Genomic DNA, 12,149 nt, shown 5'->3' with positions numbered 1-12,149 from the left:
AATCAAAACTTTCGATATAGGCTGATGGGTTCTGAGCTGTCTGTGACAGATCAGGAGAGAGATCTTGGGGTGGTGGTGGACAGGTCGATGAAAGTGTTGACCCAATGTGCGGCGGCAGTGAAAAAGGCCAATTCTATGCTTGGGATCATTAGGAAGGGTATTGAGAACAAAACAGCTAATATTATAATGCCGTTGTACAAATCTATGGTAAGGCCACACCTGGAGTATTGTGTCCAGTTCTGGTTGCCGCATCTCAAAAAAGACATAGTGGAAATGGAAAAGGTGCAAAAGAGAGCAAGTAAGATGATTACGGGGCTGGGGCACCTTCCTTATGAGGAAAGGCTACGGCGTTTGGGCCTCTTCAGCCTAGAAAAGAGACGCTTGAGGGGGGACATGATTGAGACATACAAAATTATGCAGGGGATGGACAGAGTGGATAGGGAGATGCTCTTTACACTCTCACATAATACCAGAACCAGGGGACATCCACTAAAATTGAGTGTTGGGCGGGTTAGGACAGACAAAAGAAAATATTTCTTTACTCAGCGCGTGGTCGGTCTGTGGAACTCCTTGCCACAGGATGTGGTGCTGGCGTCTAGCCTAGACGCCTTTAAAAGGGGATTGGACGAGTTTCTGGAGGAAAAATCCATTATGGGGTACAAGCGATGATGTGTATGCGCAACCTCCTGATTTTAGGAATGGGTTAAGTCAGAATGACAGGTGTAGGGGAGAGCACCAAGATGAGGTCTCTTGTTATCTGGTGTGCTCCCTGGGGCATTTGGTGGGCCGCTGCGAGATACAGGGAGCTGGACTAGATGGGCCTATGGCCTGATCCAGTGGGGCTGTTCTTATGTTCTTATGTTCTTATGTAGGATCTCCTCTATGGAGAACTCGTGCAAGGAAAGCGCCCTATAGGTAGACCACTCCTGCGATACAAGGACATCTGCAAGAGGGATCTGAAGGCCTTAGGAGTGGACCTCAACAAGTGGGAAACCCTGGCCTCTGAGCAGCCCGCTTGGAGGCAGGCTGTGCAGCATGGCCTTTCCCAGTTTGAAGAGACACTTGGCCAACAGTCTGAGGCTAAGAGGCAAAGAAGGAAGGCCCATAGCCAGGGAGACAGACCAGGGACAGACTGCACTTGCTCCCAGTGTGGAAGGGATTGTCACTCCCAAACCGGCCTTTTCAGCCACACTAGACGCTGTTCCAGAACCACCATTCAGAGCGCGATACCAGAGTCTTTCGAGACTGAAGGTTGCCAACTAACTGCTAACTGAGGTAGTACCGGGGGGGGGGGGGGGAGCTGTCCAAGGTGCTGAGAGGCTGATGGGTCCATTCTCCATTCAGGGTGCCAACTCCTGGTCTTTCATACTCTATCCTGCTCTTACCTAAGGAGAATTCCTTGCCAAATTGCTCCACTCCTTCATTCCTACACCATCTAAAGATGCCATACTTCCCAACCACCACCCAATGTGCCCCTGTAGCCAACCCATTATTTATAAGTTTTTTTTTCCACCCTCTTAGTTTTTTTTAAGAAAAGCTTAGAGCAGTCTACTCAACCCATTTCTGTCCGATGTTGCATATCCACAACAGGGACCAAATGTGTACACCTGTGGGCCGGACAAAAATGGGTTAATGCATTTTTTGTACAAAAATGGGTGTAAACCCCTGCTAATTGGGTAAGAGGCACTTTTTCAAGTGGGTGCTCCTTTTTTTTTAGCAAGGTGAGAGTAACTGGCCCACCTCATCCCAGCAGTGTCTGTTCTAGTGGCTGTCTGCTGGTGTTGCATCTTTTTAGATTGTGAGCCCTTTTGGGACAGGGAGCCATTTAGTTATTTGATTTTTCTCTGTAAACCGCTTTGTGAACTTTTAGTTGAAAAGCGGTATATAAATACTGTTAGTAATAAATAATAATAATAATAATACACTTTTCGTTCCTGTTGCATATATGCAAATTTGGGCAGAAATCCGGGGCCATAGTTTTGCCCCCCTGCAGTTTGCCCCCCCCCAGCGTTTTTTCCAAACCTGTCCACTTTATTTAATCTGGCAACAGTTGGGGGTGATTTGAAGCCCTTTTGGCAACATTTTTTGTGCACAGGAAGGAAGACGGTTCGGTGCTTCTGGCAAATAGCCACAGAGGCCTGAGGGGGGACATGATTGAGACATGTAAATTATGCAAGGAATGGCTAGAGAGATGTTCTTTTCCCTCTCACATAACACCAGAACCAGGGGACAGCCACTGAAACTGAGTGTTGGGAGAGTTAGGAAGGATAAAAGAAAATATTTCTTTATTAAGAATAAAGGTGTTATGTAGGCACTAGATAGGTGTTAAATAGGCATTAGATAGGCACTCTATAGGTGTTAGATAGGTGCTATATAGGTGCTAGATAGATGTTGCATAGGCACTAGATAGGCATTATATAGGCGTTAAATAGGTGCTGGATAGGCTCTATATAGGTGCTAGACAGGTGTTGTATAGGTGCTAGATAGGCATTAGATAGGTGCTAGAAAGGCATTATATAGATGTTAGGTAGGCGTTATATAGGTGTTAGGCACTATATAGGTGTTGCATAGGCACTAGATAGACATGAGATAGGTGCTAGATAGGTGCTAGATAGGTGTTGCACAGGCACTAGACAGTTGTTAGATAGGCACTTGATAGGTGCTATATAGGTGTTAAATGGGCACTTTCAATGCAGGTAAATACTACCTGCATCACAGTGATATGTTTTACTTTTGCAGGGTCGCAGGCCTGTGTATTGCACTGGTGTGCAACTGAAAGGATATGTTGCATGTTATTTCTATGTAGGCAATACATTTTACATTGCATGCAGAGATGCATTTATTCTATGCACATTATTGTTACGTTGCTTTACAGATAATAAATGCATCTTTCAAAAAAAAAAAAACACCCCAGTATTTTCTCTTCCTGAAATTTGGGGGAGTTTCAGGTATTTGATGTTTCTCCAGACTTATCCTTTCATTTTGCCCACCAATAGAGATCCCTGACATCATTGTCCCCCTTGAAAAAATAGTCGTCGTCCCCCCCACCTCTAGAATCCTGGCTACGGGCTTGGTAGAAATGGCTTAAACAAAGAAAACCATTGCACAGAACTGTCTTTATCTTCCTTCCAAACTAACAGTGGGCCTATGCTGCCCCCTTGTGGAGAAAGCACTCAGTACAGCCTGTTGGCAATGGATGTGCAACTCCACTCTGTCCTGGCTACCTGCATGTCATTTGTTCTCTTGCTACCTGAACCTGGCTCTGCTGTGGTGTGGGGGGGGGGGGGGCTTGAGCACTGTGGCAGTGATGTCACGGGGCAGGGCAGAGGCAGCCAAGGAGTGCATTTGGAGGACTAAGGCCCCACCCTCCCCCTGCCATCACAGCCTCAGATGGACACATCAACAGCAAGTGGACACAACAGCAAGTGCAACACAAGGATGGTTGTGATTAGAGTGTGAACTCCATTGTTGGATTTCAAGCAAGAGAGATGAAGGTGGTGAGCTAGGAGGGGACGCTCGAGAAGAAGCAAGTGTTTGCATTTGTTAATCCTAACTGGTCTTGCAAATGCACAAGTGTGTTTGTCCCTTATTTTTGAGACACTTAGAGCAGTAGTTCTCAAGCAGTGGTACAGGTACTACCAGTGGTACTTGTGGGATCCCTAGACACCTGCTGCACAGCAGTAAGACTAGCAATGCCAAAAAGCGAACAGTGATAAGAGGATTGGCTTGGGAGGCAGAGCTCCAAAGCATGTGCTTTTCAGTGCTCGAAAAAGTGACATCATTGCTCCCAGGTACTGCGTTACACCTCTACGGAAACCTTCTGCATGCAAAATTCCTGCTGCCTTCCCTTTCAAGAGATGAAAAGTATGCCAGAGTTTCCTAGAAGGAAGTGATCTGGCATCACCCCATTGCCATAGGAAGGAGACCAACTCAATAAGCAAAAGAGAATGACCACTGAATTGAAAAGAAACTTTTATTGAAATACTTCCTTGTCAAGCCACCCCTGAGAGAAGAAGGGATTCAAGTATGATTAAGCATATGCACCAAAACAGTACGGTCCTATGGTGATGAATGGACTATACCACTTCAGTCTGCAAGCAGAGGAAGGGCAATCACATATGAACATTTTCCTGCATAAAATCCCCTCCTCCCTGCAAGCAGAAAGCTAGCACAACAAGGACAGAAGGACGAGTTAAATGTTTTACTCACAGAGCATGTTTTAACTTTATCATTACAGAGCATTCAAAAACGGCACCTGCTCTCCCACTTGGTGTGTAGAGTGTGCCTCAGAACTACTTCACAAATTACTTTCTTTGAAGGTGCTTTAAGTCTTAAGTCTTGCCAATAAATAGGAATACAAACCTATATAGGACGGAACATGTTGGGGGCAGCCGTTGATGGCAGAGGCCTACTTTCCCCATCACAGTGAAAAAAAAATTTAGCTGCTTCAAATATTTGTTTTAAATAACCTGGGATTAGGATACAAACTGTTTTACTCCCCTCACACCATTATATTTTGAAAGCCTGGCTTTAAAAGGCCCGCAAAGGTCATGGACGGAGCACTTGAAAGCTTCCGGAAAGCACCAGTTAACCAGGCCTTGTTTTCAAAATGGCTCAGGAAAGAAACTTCTTTGCAAGAACAGCAAATGCAGCAAAATGTTCTTGCCCTAAAATTCTGGTGACAATAATTGAAAAAAAATAGGACGCTAAAAAGAACCACAGTGAACAGAAAGAAGGAAAAAAGACACAACTCAAGCTCCTCTGGAATGGGCTAAATCATACCCTGAGAAGTGGAAGAGGCCAGACCTTCTCCCAACCTTGGCAAACATTTACCTGCCAGGAAAATCCCTGAGGAAAAGCAGCTTCCCCAGATGCCTCATCCTGGAGACTTCCACCATAGCAATCCCCTTGGCTTTCTCAGGTGCAGCCCTGGAAGGGCAGTGGCTTAGGACAGTTTGTGGATTTTCCACAGCCCATCTCATGTCCTCTCGTACCACCATCCCTCCAGATGGCAAAACGTCTGGAAGTACCATAATTACATCTCAGGCAGGTCCTTGTGTCTCTTCCATATCAGAGGTATCCTGCAGCTGTACCACATCTCATTTGACCTAAAAGACATCCGCGTTAGGAGGGTTCTTTCCACCTAAAGCCACAGGTATTCTGCCAAGAAAGCAGCCAGGATCTTACAGAAGTTTCCAACAGTGGGTGGGTGCAAGTTGGCTTCTGTGTCCTCCATAGTATGCCAGACTTTGGGGAAGGGCGTGGCGATGAGGTGGAGAACCGGAACACCTGTCAGAGAGATGCACGCTTAAGCCCAGGGTTAGTCTGCACTTCTGTGCAAAAGCACAACTTTTTTTTTTTTTTTTGCCAATCACAGAATTCAGCAACACTCCACTTTCTCAAGTCAAGTTTCTAGCCCTCATGGTCGCTGAGATCGCCCTAAACACTAGAAACAAGCTCTGCTGAACTGCTGAGTAAACATGGATAGGACTGCACTATAATTTCTTTTTAAAATATAAGAATGGAGCACTGCCTGCAGCTTATGGCTTTGATAAGACCGGTGGATTTTGCGGGGAACTGAGGTACCTCTCCGGAGGAAGGGAACGTGGTCATCTTCAACAGGGCCATAAATGGGATCTTTCCGGAAATACATATACTCCAGGGGGTGGGAGTCGAGAAGCCCCAGGCGGTGTAGTCGGCCTTCTGCGGAAAACAAAAAAGGAGAGTTATGTAGCCCAACCAAGGAGGAACCCCAGTAGCTCTGCAGGACATGCCAAACCAATGACCTTGGGATGCTGTGGCAAATGGAAGGAGGAGAGAGCCTGGCCGATCAGAAGTTGCTCTCGATCTCTCCAGAATACACCCAAGCTACAAAATCCAAATGCGCTTGATTTTCGGATGTGCATAGCAGTAAACGTCTCACCAAAGGGGTCCTAAGTTGGGGGGGGAGCAGGAGAACTTCAGCAGAGGACAGATTCACACCATTCCTTGATGCCAGCTGGCCTTTCACTACAAGCTTTAGTTTTCTCATAACCTTACCGTTGGCAGCAAGTCTTTCGTACCAGCTCATAGTCGCGAGGAAATGGTTCTGGATGATTGGCTGGCGTTCACCCAGCAAATCCAGTAAGACGAAGAGAGTCTGGCAAAGAGGAAAGAAGGTTAACAGCCACAGCCGTCTACTAAATCCACAGGCCCCCTTCCTCCTAGTATATGCCCTGAAAACAGGCTGGGAGCTGAAATCTAGCTGAGTTTTTAAGCCTGTGTTTGGACTGCACCATCGCAGCCTGGGCTGCAGTGCTGGATTGGGCTAATGTGAGAAAAACACAAACATTCTCTATGCACAGAAAACCAGCATTTCTAGGGCATCAGTGTGGGTTTTCCAATGCCCTAAACTAGTTGAGATCCAATTTATCACTGGCATTGTACTGAATTGTATTAATACGGCTTCCTCTTCTTAAATTATGTCCTGTTCAAATATTTCAAAAAACTTTTTCTGATAGCCAAATCTAGTTGACCTGAAATGTTTGATTCAGGGTGGTAAAAGACCAACAAGGCACAGCGTTTAAAGCCTAGACCAGATGAAGGCAAACTTTCAACTTTAGGGATCCTGGACCTTTAGCAATTGTACAGAAGAAGGAATTTCAGTGGGTGCAGTTTGCCATCTCACAGATGACAAGCTGCACCCGCTGAAATTCTCTCTCCTACACAACTGTTAAAGGTCCAGGATCCCTAATGTTGAAAATTTGCCCACCCCTGGCCTAGACTAAAACAAAGATTCAAAGTTCTACGTGGAAACTGTTTCACTGAGAGACGGGCCACTATTTTAAGGCAGGACAGCTCAACGGCAGCTTAGGTCAGTGGTTCCCAAGCTGTGGGTCAGGACTCACTGGTGGATCGCAAACTGATTTTTGATGGGTTGCCAAAGGGTGAAGGAAAGATCAGATAACTAATTGCCTCAAGCCCTGACACTATTCAAAAATCAGATACCATAGCTACTATTGACCCTGCAAAGACTCACCTCCTGTAGTTCGCAAGATAGCTGCTAACTGCCCTGCAAGGGGCTGAGTTCCTGCAGGGTGAAAGCTTGTGTCTCTTGTTATCTGGTGTGCTCCCTGGGGCATTTGGTGGGCCACTGCGAGATACAGGAAGCTGGACTAGATGCTAAAAAGTGCTAAAAAGTTCAGGAACCATTGATTTAGGTGGTTGACATTTCAAGAAAAAACAAGGAAGCCACATAAAACTATGTAACATACTAATTTTCTCATGTCCAAGGAGCTGCAAAGAGAATGATTTCCTGGTACCAGAAACTAGAAAAAGAAAAAAGCTATGAACCTGCCTCCTTGAACTGGGGTTGTGTCCATTCATGATGTTATTAATTTTATAAAATAATGCAATTTTAGCAATTTTTTTAAAACCTGGAAACTTTAGCATGCAAAATTGGTGGTTCTACCCACTGAGCAACAGCCCCCTCCCGAATGGAAACTGAGCCTGGGGGAAGCTGGACATTTATTTGGAGGTGTCTGTTGCACTTTGCATCCTGAAGGGTCACTGTGTTGAGAAAGCGCAATCAATACATTAAGCAAATTTAGCCATTGGGAGTGTGGACAGTTCTTTGAACCGGCCGCTGGCTCCGAGAAGCACTTACGATGGCCTGAAGCTGCGTGATCCCTGGCTGATGAGGGGTCTCTGCCATGCGTTCAGCCAAATGACGGGCCCCATACAGAGAATCAGTCTCAGTCCACTGCCCAAAGGCTTCTTCCCCATCGAAGAAAAATAGCTGCAGCGTCATCTTGGAACCCTAAGGCCATAAAGCGGGACTGTCAGGTTTTGTTTCATCATCAATCAACAACAATCGACAACAAGTGTGTTCGTTGCAAAATAACTCAAGCGTTACATTTTTAGTGTTTTAACCAGGAATCATAAAACGGGTAAGGAGAACAAGTAGTACAAGGACAAAAATTTGAACAACAGTCTCAACTTGCAATCAATCAAAAATAAATGTCTAGTGACCTGCACAAAGTTGATGATGATACACCAGCGATTAGATTGGGGTTGGCCTGATGCGGTGTGCCTAATGCCCCACATACCTTCCCAAGCCATGCTCCTTCTCTTACTCCCTGAATAGAAAAAGAGGAGGGGAAGGAGTGGAACAAGAAGTGTGGGCAACAGGAGAGTAGTGGGCTAGAGCAGGGGTTTCCAAACCCAGGCCCGGGGGCCAGATGCGGCCCGCAGCCAGCCTTTATCCGGCCCGCAGCCAGCCTCTGATCCCCTGAGAGCCTCTGGCCCAGTTGACCAAACACAAGCAGAGTTGTACTTGTGGGGTGGGGGAATGGAGGTCCGTTTAAGTGCGTGCTTTGGGCTGCATTAGTGTTTAGAGAAATCCCGGACATTTGAGCCCATTCATTCATTCATTCATTCATTCATTCATTCATTCATCTAAGTTCCATCTCTAGTGTATTTCTTTAAATTTTATATTCAATTTTTTTTCCTGGCCCTCGACACTGTGCCAGATGTTTGATGCAGCCCTTTGGCCGAAAAGTTTAGAGACCCCTGTGCTAGAGCATCAGAGAGCCCTAACCCTACATCTCCATTCCTTCTCACCTGCTCCTTAGCTTTGAGCAGCAGCTCATCCAGCGCAGTCACGAGTTCAAGTAGGATTGAGCAGGGCACCGCCGAATCTGTGGCTCCCAGGAAGGCCCGACCGTGCTTGTCACGGGGGAAATACTTCGAATCATAGTGGCAGGCCAGTACTAGCCGCCTAGGGGCCAAGGGGTCCAGGGTGGCCACCACATTGGCAAAGCTCACCATGCCACGTGGTGTCTTCTCTTTGAAAGAGTCCAGCTCTATATGCCAGGAAGCAGCCAACAAGCCCAAGCTGTCCATGATTTGCTAGGGGGAGGGGAAAAAGAAGGGGGATACAGTTTGAGGGGGTTAATGAGGCTAGCAAAGGTTCTAGTCTTCACCAAGTCTGCTGTCAAAACCCTGCACCTCCACCAAGTCTTTCCTTATCTACAACAGAACGGGGAAGCATTTAGAATAGAACACAGAGCCTGTGTAGCGTGATGATTAAGATTTAGGATATTGATAGATCACTTCTGGGCAAGGAGTCCTCAAAATGGTTTCCATATCCCAGAGAACAAGGAGATGGTTCCCTGTCTCAAAAGGGCTCACAGTCTAAAAAGAGACACAAGGGAGACACCGGCTCACAGCCCCTGGGAGGGATGTTCTGCTGGGACAAAAAGGAAAAGCTCCTGTCCTCTTGCAAGGTACAAGATTTTAAAATACATTTTTAAAAACAGCCCTGTGAGCACATACAGAGCAACTCTCTGCACACCGGCTCAGAAGCAAGGCCTAGCCTAAGGATACACATATCCTTGGGAGCAAATTCCATGGAATTTAATGGGCCTTTCTTCCGAATTGCTGGAACCAGCCAGCTCTGCCTTTTGCCACAGGAGGAAAAGGCAGTGCAATTTCTCAGTGGCCCACAGGTCAATCAATCTTCTACCTTGGCCTACCTTGACAGGAGGTTGTACAGAGGACTGAGATGTTCGTGAGGCCCACAATCAAACAGGGCTAGTCAATGCGTCCCTTGGAAAGAGGGAAACAGAGCAGAGAAGGAAGCGTGGAGGAGAGGAGACCAGCTCTGAACCTCATGGCTGAGCATTCTGGTTCTTAATTAATGAAACAGCATCAGGCCAGAGACGACAAGACCACCAAACCAGGAGAGAATCAGTGCCCTGAATGAACACTGGCACATCATGCAAGCCACCAAACCGCAGAATTTTGGCAGGAGGCTCCATGACCGGAACGGAGCCTCAACTCACCTGCCGGACCCTTTTGTTCCCAGGGCTGCCAGGGTACCTCTCAATCAGCATGGGTTGCAAGTAGTTGCCCCACAGGCGCTGGAGGTTGACCAGAGAGGCCAGGTGCTTCAGCTGGCCGCTAGGCAGGCTCCGAGGCTTGTGGCTCAGCTGCCAACAAGAGGGAGAGAAAAACGGCGAGATTCAAAAAGCAGCACTAAAACAGCTGCGCACACCTGGGCATGCTTTCTGCTTGCAAGTGCTCAGGGGCACCTGCCCCGCCTCCATGGAGCCTCACATCATCAGAGCCTCACAAGCAGCTCCTCCAGTGTTTCAGGCACATGGGTGGAGGGGGTGCTCTTTTCCAACCCTACCTTCAGGGGTCACAGGAACCGAAGAAGAGCCCTGCTGGATCAGGCCAAAGGCCCATCTGGTCCAGCTTCCTGTACGTCACAGTGGCCCACTAAATGCCTCAGTGAACACACAAGAACACAAGAGACCTGCACCCGGGTGCCCGCCTTTGCATCTGGCCTCCTTCTAAGACCAGGAGGTGGCACAAACCCATTACAGCTTGTAACCTGGGATGGACTTTTCCTGCATCCATTGGTCCAAACCCCCTTTAAAGGCATCCAGACCAGATGCTGCCACCACATCCTGTGGCAAGGAGTTCCACAGACTAATAACTCGCTGGGTAAAGAAATATTTTACCAGGTCAGATCGGACCTGGTGCCTTCCGCTTGCACAGCAGGTGCCCCAAAGGAGCTGCAGCCCTGCCCAGTCCTTCACTTGCCCCGTTCCCACGACCCACAGCCCGGATCAGGCTGCCCCCTCCTTGTCCCTCCTGAGCTGGGGAGCAGCCTGTGCCATGCACCCCCCTGCCTACCTGGGCGCCCCCGACCTGCTGCTGCTGCTGCTGCTGCTCTCCCTGCTCCTGCAAGCCCACCTGCCAGAGCAGGCAGCAGCCCAGCAGGGCAACCCCCAGCAGGAGAGGCAGCCAGAGCCGGCGGAGACGGGTCGAGCTCCTCTTGTGGGTCGCGGAGGGGCCGCCGGGGTCCGGCAGCAGCAGCCCCTCCTGGCCCGCAGCCCCCACGCCCGGCCGGTGCCTGCGCGGCGCCTTCCGCATGGCAGCCCTGGCCCAGCAGGGGAGCCCAGGCTGTGGGGGGCGTGGCCAAAGAGAAGCTCCGCCCCTCGCGCGGGCAGGAACGAGTGGTTTCGACCACGCCCCCTTTGGAAGGAAGCCACGCCCCGTCCCATTGACAGCTGTCTGTTCGTTCAGAGCCCTGTCCCGAGGACACGTCATGCCAGGAGGGAGGCGGGGCGCAGCCTTAAGGACTCAGCTGCAGGCTGGTCTTTGCAGGGGAGGGAGGGGGGAGTCCTTTGCAGCATGCATTGCATTGCATGGGGGGGGGGGGGTTTGCAGCAACATGCTTTAAGTGTGGGGAGAAAATGGTTCTTTAACCAGCTTGGAATTAGTCTGTGGAACTCCTTGCCACAAGACGTGAGGATGGCACCTGACCTTAGATGCCTTGGAAAGGACAGATTTATTTATGGAAGAAAAGTCCACCACAGGTCACAGTGGTGCAACCTCCTCTTTGCAACCTCCTGCTTCTAGAAGTGGGCTGCCTCTGAATGCCAGCTGCAAGGGAGGGACACCAGGATGCAGGTCTTGTTTGCTCCCCCAGGCATCTGGCAGGCTGCTGTGAGATCCAGGATGGGTCTCTAGATGGATACCCTTTGGGTATCAGCGTGGCTCTTCTGATGTTCCCTGAATGCCCAGCAGCATGTAATTAGTCTGTGGGACTCATGTAATCAGTAAGCAGCGCATAATTAGTCTGCAGAACTCTTTGCCACATGATGGCTGGTCTGTGGGACTCCTTGCCACAGGATGTGGTGACGGCATCTGGCCTAGATGCCTTTGTAAGGGGCTTGGACAAATTTCTGGAGGAAAAATCCATTATGGGTTACAAGACATGATGTGTATGTGCAACCTCCTTTTAGAAATGGGCTATGTCAGATGCAAGGGAGGGCACCAGGATGCAGGTCTCTTGTTATCAGGTGTGCTCCCTGGGGCATTTGGTGGGCCACTGTGAGATATAGGAAGCTGGACTAGATGGGCCATAGCCTGATCCAGTAGGGCTGTTCTTATATTCTTAGGATGTGTCTGACCTACCTGTAGATGCCTTTAAAAGGGGTTTGGACAAATTTCTGGAGGAAAAGTCCATCACAGGTCACAAGCCATGATAGGTATCTCCTGGTTCTAGAAGTAGGCTACCTCTGAAGACCAGATGCAGAGGAGGGCACCAGGATGCAGGTTTCTTGTGGTCTTGGGTTCTGCTGTCACTCAAAAGA

At 48.6% G+C, this 12,149-nt stretch overlaps 1 protein-coding gene across 1 annotated transcript; it reads right to left on the bottom strand.

Annotated features, from left to right (window-relative positions):
- Positions 1–3,992: 3,992 nt before the first annotated feature.
- On the bottom strand, positions 3,993–10,954 carry QPCTL (glutaminyl-peptide cyclotransferase like). Its single transcript, XM_066638125.1, has 7 exons — positions 10,684–10,954; positions 9,825–9,971; positions 8,602–8,889; positions 7,646–7,798; positions 6,040–6,139; positions 5,587–5,703; positions 3,993–5,289 (listed from the first exon to the last, which is right to left on the bottom strand). Exons 1-7 carry the CDS (start codon positions 10,921–10,923, stop codon positions 5,144–5,146), a joined length of 1,191 nt encoding a protein of 396 aa, XP_066494222.1. The 5' UTR covers positions 10,924–10,954; the 3' UTR covers positions 3,993–5,143.
- Positions 10,955–12,149: the final 1,195 nt, after the last annotated feature.

The sequence above is a fragment of the Tiliqua scincoides genome, chromosome 10 (genome assembly GCF_035046505.1).
Source record: "Tiliqua scincoides isolate rTilSci1 chromosome 10, rTilSci1.hap2, whole genome shotgun sequence".
In the NCBI taxonomy this organism is placed as follows: domain Eukaryota; kingdom Metazoa; phylum Chordata; class Lepidosauria; order Squamata; family Scincidae; genus Tiliqua; species Tiliqua scincoides.
The sequence above is the reverse complement of the archived record's forward strand: the minus strand, read 5'-3'. Positions and strand labels throughout refer to the sequence as shown.